This window comes from Macrotis lagotis, chromosome 5 (genome assembly GCF_037893015.1).
Source record: "Macrotis lagotis isolate mMagLag1 chromosome 5, bilby.v1.9.chrom.fasta, whole genome shotgun sequence".
Lineage (NCBI taxonomy): Eukaryota > Metazoa > Chordata > Mammalia > Peramelemorphia > Peramelidae > Macrotis > Macrotis lagotis.
In genome coordinates this window covers 112,000,006-112,013,016 of record NC_133662.1, presented here as the reverse complement: position 1 = coordinate 112,013,016, position 13,011 = coordinate 112,000,006, and the positions used below count along the sequence as shown (strand labels likewise).

General features: G+C 37.7%; 1 protein-coding gene across 7 annotated transcripts in view; it reads left to right on the top strand.

Annotated features, from left to right (window-relative positions):
• The first annotated feature begins 202 nt into the window (after positions 1 to 202).
• LOC141487803 (D-aspartate oxidase-like) overlaps positions 203 to 13,011 on the top strand; it is a 28,232-nt gene continuing 15,423 nt past the window's right edge. The window contains exons 1-5 of one of the 7 annotated variants that reach the window (XM_074187345.1): positions 279 to 367; positions 2,530 to 3,130; positions 3,880 to 4,056; positions 5,107 to 5,215; positions 8,913 to 9,089. In XM_074187345.1, coding sequence (XP_074043446.1) covers positions 3,885 to 4,056; positions 5,107 to 5,215; positions 8,913 to 9,089 — 458 coding nt within the window. In that variant the 5' untranslated portion in view covers positions 279 to 367; positions 2,530 to 3,130; positions 3,880 to 3,884. The other 6 variants (XM_074187343.1, XM_074187346.1, XM_074187349.1 and 3 more) reach the window with 6 other exon arrangements.

Below are 13,011 nucleotides of genomic sequence, written 5' to 3'. Positions count from 1 at the left end.
TGGCAGCTTTGCCAACGTTATTGTAGAAGCTTCCTGGGGAACCCGAGTCCCTAGGGCAGGGGAGGCACCAGGAGGTTAGTGCCCGAAAAGACTCCCTGACCAATGGGGAGTGAAGGAAGCAGGGGCGATGTCCAAATGCCTCCAATGGGGAGCGGCTTTCCTTTTGGCTCTAGTCCCACTCTGCTCTTTCTCCTGTCCCTCTGGATAAACAAGTGTTTTGCTTGCAAGTGCTCAGTGGTTCCCAGGCTGCGGCCCCAGATCTGTGCAGTCCAGGTACTCTTCTCCTTCACTGTACTAACCAGGCAGAATTGTTTAAATGTGAAGATTCTGCAGAATCCTGAGTACCTCCAAGGTGACCTGGAAGCTGGTGAGCTGTGAATCTTGAGTGAATACTGTTAGAATTTGTGACTGTAGTTCCTTCCACCCCTAATCCTCCCTTTTTTTAACCTTTTGCTTTAAGTAGTATTATGGAATATGGAATATGCCATCAACGTTCACCTGTTTCTTAAGGCAGGATCGAAGAGGGAAAGTTCCTTAGAGAACATCTCTAAGGGCCTTAACCTGGTGTTCATAAATTTGTTTCCTTAAAATATTTTAATAACTATATTTCAATACATTTTCCTTTTTTCTAATCCTATATATTTTATTTTCTGCATGTAAAAACATTATTCTGAGGAGGACTTAACATTTCTAGGCTGCCAGATTCCCTAAAGGATTAAAAATTCCCGATCTACTCCAATTTCTTGATTTTTTACATATGCAGAAATTGAGGCCTAGGGAGGTTAAGTGAATTGATCAAGGAAAAGCTGGAATTTGAATTCAGATTCTTGGACTCTGAATTCAAATCTCTCCTTGACACAGTGCTGCTACTATGCTTATCTGTCCCACCATCAACAAGACCCATCTAGCCATTTCCAGATCCCTTAGAAGAATGTGGAGGGTATTCAGGGGTGAGGAACTTTTTTCTGCCATGGGTTCTTTTGGATATTTATAACACTATTTGTGAGCCATGCAAAATTATCAGCTTAAAAATATTAAAAAATATTTGGTCAAGCATTTAATTAATTCACCCCTAAAAGGTTTGTAGATTTATTGAATTTTGGGTCCTAGCTCCAATTGCTTTGTCAGGGTCAGACCAAATAATTTTGAGGGCCTTATGCAGGCCACCCTTGTGTGATCAGGGCTGACCCTGGACAGAAGGACCATGAAGAGTAAAACTTGTCTTTGTTACTCTCTTACCTTTGTTTGTCCTTCGTTCTTGAAGAAGACCATTACATCAGGAAGGTGATGCCTTGACATGCAGGTGAATTGGATTTGAGTGAGGGGTTGCTGTGCAATGCCACCACCCTCACTTTCTCCCTCAGAGTCATTTGGGTCCAGTGACTCAATATGAATTAGAATGATTAAGGTGTTATTTTCTTACTTCCTGGTATTTTTCTTACTCCTCTTCTCCTCCCCAGCATTTATCAATGCTTCATAGGACCATAGCTCCAGAGTAGGCAGGGACATCAGAATCTAGGCCTTTCTTTTTGCAGATGAGGAAACTGACACTCAGAGAGAGTCTGTGATTTCTCCAAGATTCCTTAATTTTAAGTGTCTACAAGTAGTAAATGTTTTAGGCAAGTTTTAAATCTAAGTTCTTGGATTTTATTTCCCATTAGATCATGCTGTCCCTTGGTTCAAGTCAGAGTTCTGTTCCCCCCCGCCCCAGTTCTTTCTCTCCTCCTACCCTCATTGAAGTTTACTATTCTGTGTTCCCATTCCCTTTAGGTCAATTTTTCCATCCATCCCAAAATAATCTGCAGATGAAATCCTTTTCAAAGGGTTAAATGCAAATGCTCTTGGAAAAGTAAGATATTATCAGAGGACCTTTGGCCCTCTTGGCAAATCCTTAACCCTAAGGAATGAACTCTTACAGCAAAATATAAAGTAATTAATAATAGCTCACAGTTAGGTAAACTTTAATAATTACAAAGGGCTTTCCTTAAAATGGCCTTCTGAGATAGAATTAATTTTATATTTTATAAACGAGAAGCAAAGTTGCTCAGTTATGACCAACTTTTTTTGTGACCCTATTTGAGGTTTTCTTGGCAAGAATGATGTAATGGATTGCCATTTTCTTCTCCAGCTCATTTTACAGATAAGGAAACTGAGCACACAGAGTTAAGTGACTGGCCCAGGGTCACACAGCTTATGTCTGAGGCTGCATTTGAATTCATGTTTTCTAACTGATAGAGCCCTGTGCTCTATCCACTACAAGTACCTAATTGCTCCATAGTAATTTGCTCCATAATAACTAACCCCATATCACATAGGTAGTGACCAAGCCAGAATTCAAACCGTTTTATATTCATGTTCTAGTATTCTCTCCTTGCCTGTATAAAGTATATGTTTCAACCCTTCTATAATATAAGCTCCTTGAGTTTAGGGACTGCTTGATTTTATGTCTTTGTATCCCTAGAACTTAGCACAGTCATAAATGTCTATTGATTGTGATTCAAATCCAGTGCTCTTTTCACTTTACCACAGGGAAGAAATTTGGGTGAATCATAGACTCCTGAGCTTATCTACTTGCTGGGGAAAACAAGGAAGAGTCTTTGATATCAATGGTAAAATGGGAATAATGATTGACTACATACCTCAGTGAATAATTATGAGAACACTTTGTAACCATGAAGTTTACACGTTTACAGAAGTAGGTCTAAATAGGACACTGATGCAAACTTTCCATAAAAAGTCTATCTCACAGACCTGAGCACCTACCAGATGTTCCTCAACATACCTATTGATGAACTATTAACTTCTGTCTTGGAAGGGTCCCCAGGACATGGATTTTCAAGTATATGTATCATCACTATCAGCTTCATTTCAATATTGCAGTCAGACTTCTAGAATGGGAATGTTCCAACACAACTCTGCTAGAGCGCTTGTTTTCAGACTTCCTATTGCTTTTAGTACCTCCAGTTGGAATTCCATGTATGAGAGGTTTAGGTATAATGAATTTGACATGAAGTGTTGGACTCCAAGATCTCAAGGCAACTAAGTGGTGCGGTGAATAGAGTTCTGGACCTAGACTCAGGAAGATCTGAGTTCAAATCCAGTCTTAGATATTTATGAACTGTGTGCTTGGGTAAGTCGCTTAATATCATCTGCCTCAGTTTCCTCAACTATAAAATGGGTGTAGTCATATCCCCTAACTCCCAGGGTTGTTGGGAAGATCAAATAAAATAATATTTATAAGGTGCATGGCAAATAGTAAGTGCTTAAAAAATTCTTGTTTTCCTCCTTCCTGATGGCAATTCTAGCTCTGAATTTTTTCCTGCCTCAGCTTTCTACTTATAACCTTGCTATCTGAAATGGGTCCACAATTAATAGAAGCTATTCTACAGTTAGGTTGACACAGTGACAACCTGGAATCAGGAAGATTCATCTTCATGGGTTCAAGTCTGACATCAGAAACTTCCTTGTTATAAGACCTTGGGCAAGTCACTTCACTGTGTTGGCCTCAGTTTCTTCATCTGTAAAGCCATCTGGAAAAGGAAATGGCAAACTGCTTCATTGCCTTTACGGAGAAAAGCAAAATGGGGTCACAAAGGATTAGACAGGACTGAAAAAGCACCTGAATAAAATCAAACAGTTAGCATGTTGTTGTTTTAACATTTTAATCCTAAATGGAATGTGATCCAAATGGGAGTCCATCAGTCAGAGGCAACTCCAGTAAGCACTTAACATATGTTTGTTATATCCTGTTGCATTATACCATATTGTGCTTAATTCATTGCTTGCTGAAAACTTTTTCAGAACTACAGTTTCTTATTGGAAGAATGGAAAGAGTTTCCAAACAGTATTCTAGAAATCTTCTTTACTTCACCCTCACAGAGCCAATGGATACAACCAGGGTTGCAGTTATTGGTGCAGGTGTGATTGGGCTCTCCACAGCTGTCTGCATTTCTGAATCCATCCCACAATGCTCCATCGATGTCATTTCAGATAAATTTACACCAGACACCACTAGTGATGTAGCAGCTGGAATACTTATTCCTCATGTTTATCCAGGTGAGTGAGACTGCAGTTAGCATTGTTAGATTAGAATTCTGCTGCTAAAGATGGGTGGTTTTCTTCCTTGACTCTCTTCCCAAGGCTGGATGGTGATGGTGACTGTGGGATGGCTAATAGGGGCATGTGGTACCAGACATTAGCAGCCCTTAACAAATGGGCCATCTGAAAACATGCTTGGGAGGAACTAAGCCACTCCTCTGACAGTCATCCTCATCCAGTACATTTGCCACCCAACCTGTCTCATAGAGTCCCCTCTCCCACTTCGACTTCTTAGCACATATTTGTTCCTTCCTTTTCATTCATTTTGTCTGGATTGGGGAAGAAAAAAGAAGGGACTCATCCAAGCAGAGATCTAACAATGGAAAACCCAAGGTCACAAATTCACAGAGGCAATTAACCCAGAGCAAGAGATTGTAAACAGAACCTAGGAACAAGACCAAAGTTTAGTGAGGAGTGAATAATTTACAAGAACAAAGCCACCCCAAATAAACAAGGCAGTGGAGAGCATCAGGCATCAACAATTGACAGTTTTGTTCATGAGCTTTGTCCCTTCTTGGTTTTTTTGCTCAGTTATGATCCTGCAGTTTAGACCTGGACAGTTATGGCTCTTATAAGTGATGGGAGGAAAGACATGGTAATAAGAAGTGGTTCAAGAGCCAGTTTATGTGAAGTGTGAGAGGAGGACTTCTCTGAAATAGTGTTAGGGTTGGGAATCCTATATCTGGACAATATACAATCTTCACCTCTTTCCTTACTGACTTTAGCACTCTACCCATAGTCTATACTGGTGCAACTCAGGCTTATCTTGGCATGCCCAATTCACCTAATGGGTAAGTAATATGATGTCATGTTTTGGGAGGTTTTAAGTGCCAAACAGAATTTATAATTGAACCTAGAAGCTTGTTAAATAATGCAGTGATACTATCAAAGAAAATATTTCTTAATTCATTTTTTTAGATTCTCAGGGAGGAGCTGGTCTGAAGTCTTTTTTTTTAAAACTATTTTTCCCTCATCTATTTTCCTTTTTTTCTTATGCCAAAATGATAGAAAACCCAGTTCACCTGCAGAAGCAATGGTTTCAAGAAACCTTTGACAGATTGTTTGCAATCGCTAATTCATCAGAAGCAATAGATGCTGGCATTCATCTGATATCTGGGTAAGAGAGCAAATGTCAAGAGGGCCTTTAAAAATGTTAAATACCTGTGAACAAAATTACATTTTATCATAAGATATGCTCACCCTGTGCCAAATGCTGTCTGAGAAGCCAAGGGAGTTTAGAAACCATATTTGAAAAGTGATTTCTTTCTTGAAATGTAAGAGATAGAAAGATAATACTTAACTGTTTTAAAATGTTTCTTTGGGAAATGATTAGTTAATAGTAATATGGTAGATAAAATGGTGGTAGTGAGGAGAAGAGTCCAACATGGTTTTCTGTTTATGGAGACTAATTGTTTTCGTTACATGATATGATATGGAAATGTATAAATAGAAATGATATCCTTATGTATGGCAAGACTGTATTTATCTGGCATCAGTGGGGGGGAGTTAATTATTTTCTCTTTTTTAACATTTATCCATTTAGATAGACATTCTAAAATGTTTTATTGAACTTTTTAAACTGTCATTTCCTAATGACTCCTCAGAGAATGTTTCTTTTCCTTTTCTTTTCTTTCTCTCTTTCTCTTTTTCTTTCTTTCTTTCTTTCTCTCTTTTTTCTTTCTCTCTTTCTCTCTTTCTCTCTTTCTCTCTTCCTTCCTTCCTTCCTTCCTTCCTTCCTTCCTTCCTTCCTTCCTTCCTTCCTTCCTTCCTTCCTTCCTTCCTTCCTTTCTTTCTTTCTTTCTTTCTTTCTTTCTTTCTTTCTTTCTTTCTTTCTTTCTTTCTTTCTTTCTTTCTTTCTTTTTCACAAGGCAATGGGGTTAAGGTCATACAGTAAGGTAATTATTAAGTATCTGAGATCAAATGTGAACTCAGGTCCTCCTGACTCCAGGGCCAGTACTCTATCTACTGAATCACCTGACTTCCCCCCCCCCCCCCGTCCCCCCGAGAATGTTTCTTATTACAAGTAAGATATTTTTGGTAAAGCATTTTTAGTTAAATTCACAAGTTAGATGCTAGCATATGTTTTTGATATTTTACTGATAATCCTTTTAACAAATAATTATATCATTTCTCAATAACAATCACTGCCTGAACTATCTCCTTTGAAACATATAACTAGCTTACAGTTGTATAATTATATATGAATTTTAAAGTTCATAAAGCCTTTTACAAATATTAACTATTTCATCCACACTACAACCTTGGGGGGGTAGGTGCTATTATTCCCATTTTATTGATGAAGAAACTGAGGCAGATTGAGGTTAAGGGAGTTTTCTAGGGTCACAAGTGTCTGAGCTGGTTTAAGTTCAGTGTCTTGCCCACTTTGCTATCTTAGGAATATTGAGAAAAACATATCAACATACTGCCCATATCTGAAAATGTCTGTCTCATAGTTTGCCACCTGTCTACTGAAGAATGGAATCATACTTTTCTATTTTCTGAAGTCTCAATAGGTCACTGCATTAATCAGAGTTAAGAAATCTCACAATGTTTTCCTTTACTCGGTAACTGGAATGGACATCTTTTTTTTTTTTAAATCCTTCTTACACTTTCCTGGATCCTTGAGCAGAGAATGCTGAGTATAGTTGAACATTTTCTTCACCAAATCAACAATTATTTATTGCCAGACACTATATTAGGAGGTACTGAGGACCTGAACTGGATAGTGCCCATCTATACATAAAAATACATGTGAAATGTAAAGAAAATAAAAATGAAGTATCTTTTTGGATGAAGGGGGAGAAGCACAAGCAGCTAAAAGGATGAGAAGTCTCAGGTAGGAAGTGATATTGGAAGTTGACCTTGAAATTTTAAGAGGACTGGTTAAAGAGAGTGTCTTTCATGGAAGAAGCGAGCCTCAAGATGGAATCTTCATGATATTTCATGAGAAATAGCTAGAAGGACAGTTTGGCTTTTAAAAAAAATGATTTGGAGTCCTTGTTGGCTCTACCATTTCCTAATTATATGACTTTGGGCAATTAACAACCTCCTAGTGCCTGTTTTCAAATCTGAAATAGGGGTATTAGTTATGCACTAACTACCACACAAGAATGCTATGAGCATTAAATTAAATAATATAAGCCAAATAATCTATAAACCACAAAAGACTATATGAATTTTATTTATGTTTACTCTTATGAGTTATATAGAAACTGATGGCCAAATCTTGCCAGCTGCATCAATTTGGTCAAATCTCCTAGGACTCAGTCTCTCCAGTTGTAAAATACGAGGGTTGGACTAGATGACTAGATTTGTGATACTGTGGAAAGAATGCTAACCTTACAGTCAAGGAACTGCATTTGAATTTTGATTCTGCCATTTATAACCAGTGTGATCTTTATTAAATCATTTAACTACTGACAGCCTGGGTTTCCCCATCTGTAAAATGAATTAGGTGATCCTTAAGAGCTCTTCCATCTCTAGATCTATAATTGAGCATTGATTTTGTGTTTTTAGTCTGTACATAGCCTAGAATAAGAACAAATGGGGACAGAGGCAAAATTTCTGACACCGAAAGGTTATTATATCCTGGAATGAATTACAAAGGGAGAATGGACAATCATTTTCCTTGAGAAGTTTTAAGAAATGAAGCCATCGAACACAGGTAAAATGTATAATAAAAAAATGTTTTTTATTTCATTTACTTGTGATTATTCTTGAAGACCCTGAAATGGGCAAAATGATTGAGGGGCAGAAACATAATTAAGCTGAAACACTCCTAGGTGCCAAAGTTAGAGTATACTGACAGCTTCTAGAGGGGGTTCTGCAGGTATAAACAGCAAAATTTAATAGCAATTGTCAGAAATAATTCATCAAAAGAAATCAGCTTATGGACTGGTGTTCACTCCTCCCCAGTCGCACCTCCATCCTTTACCATAGCTTCCAACAATATCTGGAATTCTGTCTCTCTTCCATGGGACTTGGTTCGATGCTGTCCTTACCTTCACCAAAATGTCAGCTTGTTTCTTTCAGCTTGCCCTGGTATGTGTGGTTTATGGGGGTTGTCCAAGGGTGCTTTGTTAAAGGGATTATATTCATATATAAAAATATAGTCAAGAGACCCTTTTGAGAAACCAGAATTTAAATTCTTTCCAAAGTAAACTCCCTAAGGCAGGAATTATTTCATGTTTGCTAGTGTATTCTCAGGACTAATCCACAGTGCCTGACAAATAATCTAATAGAGTTTAGTAAATATTTATAGATCAATTATAATGGACTGTTAATAGTCACTTTGAAAGACTATCCAAGGGGCAGTTAAGTGGTCCTGTGAATAGAACCCTGACCTTGGAGTCAGGAGGACCTGAGTTCAAATCCAACCTCAGACACTTGATACTTACTATTTGTGTGAATTTGGGCAAGTTACCCAACCATAATAGCCCCATAAAATCCAGGAAATAAAGAAAGTAGAAGACTATCTTAATTCTGACCTGCTACACTGATCAAAATATTTTTCTGGTACTCTGCATTTGCAATTACCTTCAGGGTTAGTTAACAAACTCCATATGAAAATTCCTCTCTCTTGGCTTTATAATCACACCTTATTGGTTTGCTCTCTCAACAAATATTTTTTGTATGTTTATACAAGGCAGCACTGTTAAAGAAGAACAGCAAGGACCTTTACAAATGAGAGCCAGTGAGATATTGTATACAAAGCACTTTGCCAACCAAACTTAAACTCAAGCCTTTATTATTATTATTACTGCTATAAGTGTTTCATGAAATTTGAAGAGCTCCTTTGATTCTATGGTTTTTAGCTGGCAGATATATAGAAGCATTCCCCACCAAGAGAGGCCCTTTTGGGCTGACACTGTGCTGGGATTTCGGAAGATGACTGAATCAGAACTGAAGAAATTTCCGCAGCATGTATTTGGCCAAGTCTTTACTACTGTGAAATGTGAAGGCATCTCCTATCTGCCATGGCTAGAAAAAAGGTGGGTTCCCTCACAGCTGCTTTCCCAATATCTTTTCTGCGAAAGAATTTGCAGTGATTCCTATTATAGAATTTAAGAATTTCTTGAGCACCACCAGAGATTATAGGCTCTTACGATTAGAAGGGACCTTAGAGGTCATATAGTTCCAATCCTCTTGTTTTATAGGCAAGGAAACTCAAACCCAGGGAGTTTAGATGATTTTCCCTAGGTCACACCGGCAACAGTCAGAAGCTGGATTTTTTTAAAGGGATTTGTTAAAGGACCAACGTCCATGGGGTGGCTTGGTGGTGCAGTTCCAAAGCTAGTTTTCTTTCTACTATGTCCTTTTTATTATTGTTGTTGTAACTGTTGCTTTTGCAAAACTTATCCACTTAAGGCCTGCACTTTTCAGCTAGGAGATATGATGCTTTGTTTGATTTAGAATCAGAAAGACCCAATTTCAAATCTTGTCCTTCATTTTACTGGTGAGAAGATGTGGGACTACAGAATTTTGGATACTTACCCTGGGTCACACATATGAAGAGGCAGACCCAAACTTCAACCCATTTATTCCTGATTCTATTAATCACTAACTAGGTGTGTAATCTTAGGTAAGTGTCTTGACTTTTCCAAGCCTCAATTTCCTCATCTTCAAAATGGACACATTTTGCAAGCAGTGTTGTTATAGGATCAAATGACATAATATGTGTAAAAGTACTTTGCAAACCATGTGAATTTTATAGTATTATTATGATCCTTATCATCATCATTATTATTATCATCTATAATTTCAGGTGTTGAGGGCCCTCAACTTCTTTTTAGCCTGGAAATCTCTCCCTCCTCCCAAAATATATGTTCTCTGGAAGCTCACCATCTCTGAGTAGAGCTCTTCCCTTTACCCCATTCAGAACTTTCTCAACCTCCCCTCGAGGAAACATTTATTTTCCATTCTTTTGGGATCCTTAAGTCATCTTTCAGATGACAATTGGTTATCTGAGAAACAAACTTTGCTACTGCAATAATGGAAAAGGGTCTTCTCCCTTCTTTCCTAGGGTAGAACACAGGTCAACTTAAGGGAGGTAAATACCCTTACCTTTTTAGCTAATTCAAAGGAGTTCATGCTAGGTAAAGAGGCAGAGATGACAAGTTGGTAAGAGAGATAGATATACGTAGGCAGAAGGGGACTAGAGGTATCCCTCAAGATGTAGGCAGCCACCCACTCTGCCTGTGCAAAGAGCTGGCCCAGATCATTGGCTCCACAATTGTGGGTTGTTCCATAGCCTTAGTAAGTAGCTGGTTTCCTCCTACCCTTTTCTCATACAATGTTAGCTTTCAGTGTATAGTACCCTAAGTCAAAAATGTTAACTTCACCCAACAGGCTACCAGACAATAGTTGCAATGTAAGCATCACCCCCTTAAAAGTAATGTGAACTTGAGAAAATTTATTTTCTACCCCAAATCAAGATTTTTAGAGTTCAACAAAGAGCTCAAGACATTAATTTTTCCTAAGGAGAAGATATAATATTCTGAGGATCATGATGAGATAGTATTTCCTCATGCCCTCTCCTTGCCCTTTATAGGAAATTCCCTGCAGAATCATGAAGGGAAGGCAGCTTTGAAGATTACCTGAACCCTTCCTTTTTCTTTATTGGAATACCTTAATCAACCTGGATAGATGGGCATTTCTTCTCTATTTAAACAAACTTATGGAGCTGCCCGAAGGACCCAGATCTAGAGAGCTCAGAGATCCTTTACTCCAACTCCCCCATTTTACCCTGGGTCACAGAGGCAGTCCCAAACTATCAACCCATTTCTTTTTTTTCCCTGTATATCAGCAGGATATATCTCATAGTTTGTCTTGCTAATCAATTAACATTCCATTTTGTCTCAGGAAGGGCAGCTCGATGTGCAAAAGATAGAGCCTTGTGCCTAGACTCAGGAAGACCTGAGTTCAAATCTGGTCTCAGATACTTACTAGCTAAGTGACCCTGGCGAAGTCACTTCATCCTCTTTTCCTCAGTTTCCTCATCTGTAAAATAAACTGGAGAAAGAAATGGCAAATCATTTCAGTATCTTTGCCTGGAAAACCTCAAATGGGGTCACAAAGAATCAGTCATGACTGAACACCACTAGTCCCAGCACCTCCATGTTGCTAATCTTTCTAATATTTAGAAAGAATGTAAGCTTTTTTGTGAGCAGTTATGGTTTCATTCTTTGTATGTTATCTCCAGTGACTAAAATTTAGTGGGTACTTAATAAATGCTGGTTGGTTGCTTAGTAAGCAAACCAGTTCTTCCAGCTGAATCACCACTACAATAGCACATACTTTTTATTCCAATGAAACTATTAACTTTCAATCTTTGGTGGTTCAGAAACTGAGTATAGAATGACAGCATCAAGCCAGTCTGTATACTTCCTCTTGCTAGTTTCCTTATTTAAGTTCGAGGTTGTTTCATGTATATGTATATGCATATGCATATGCATACGCATACGTATACGTATACGTATATGTATATGTATATGTATATGTATATGTATATGTATATATATGTATATGTATATGTATATGTATATACACATGCATATGTGCATGTGCATGTATATGTATATGTGCATGTGTATGTATATGTATATGTGCATGTATAGGTATAGATATAGGTATATGCACATGTACATGTATATTTATATGTATATATAAATAAATAAATAAATAAATATATATATATATATATATATATATATATATATATAGAGAGAGAGAGAGAGAGAGAGAGAGTTTCCCTATCAGTAAAGCTGAGATAATGATGATGATGATGATGATAAAAATGAAAAAAATTATATCCATTGTTGGCTAAAGTAATAGTTACTATTTATTACCAAGAATAGATAACCCCTCCCCAGGGTTGTTGTGAATAGAGGGCTTTATAAATCATAGAGCTCTATAGAAATGAGTTATTATTATCATTGGGCTGTACCATATCTTGGTCTTATGTAATATCAACTTTCTTGGGAAAGAAATGTGATTTTTTTTTCCTGGAAATTATTATTTAGCATACATAGGCTAGTGTAGAAATGTATTTGGCAGAAAAGAAATTTCATTTTCATTTTAGGATTATGAGGTTTTTGGTTAGTAGTGGTGATTTTCCTTAAGATACTAGTCTTGCTACCATTTACCGTTTTGCCTGAGGTCTGTGACCCTAAAATTAGATGTCTAGTGAATCTTTTTTTTCATTGGACTTCTAACTTCAGGATCACAGACCCAATCCAAAACAGTAAATGACAGAAAGTTACCTTGTGGTATGCACGTGAGATAATTACAATAGCTAACATACAAAACATAAATTACAAAGCATTTTATATATGCTGTCTCTTTGGATCTTTACAACAAACAACCCTGAATAGCAGGTCCAAACTGAGGACAAGAAAAGTTAAATGACTTGCCCAAGTTCATACAGCAAGTATATTTCTGAGGTAGAATTTGAACTTGGTTCTTACTGACTCCAAGTCTAGTACTTTATCTACTGGACCATCTATTGCTGATTTTTGCTTAGATGCCAAGAAGTAATTGCCAAGCCCAGTATTTTCTAACCATTTCCCCAGTGGGAGCTGCTTTCTAAATTCTCTATAATTAGTAATAAGGCTGAGAATGCTAGTTGCTGATGAGAGAAGTTATGGAGAGCCAGACTTAAATGAGAAGGGATACAGTATTATTTCCTATCACCTATAATAGAGTTCCCCACTAAGTCCTCTTAAGGGAGAATTAAAGGAACTGAGACCCCAGGCTACAAATACAAAAACTAGACAGTCTCTGCTCTCAAGGGGCTCATGTTTGGCTAGAGAGAAACAACAATTATAGAGGGGTGGGGAGGCTGGTGTCTGAGAAGGGGATGGGTTGGTCTGGAAAGGGAAAAGTGATGATGAGTTGTACCATAGGGAAGCTGAT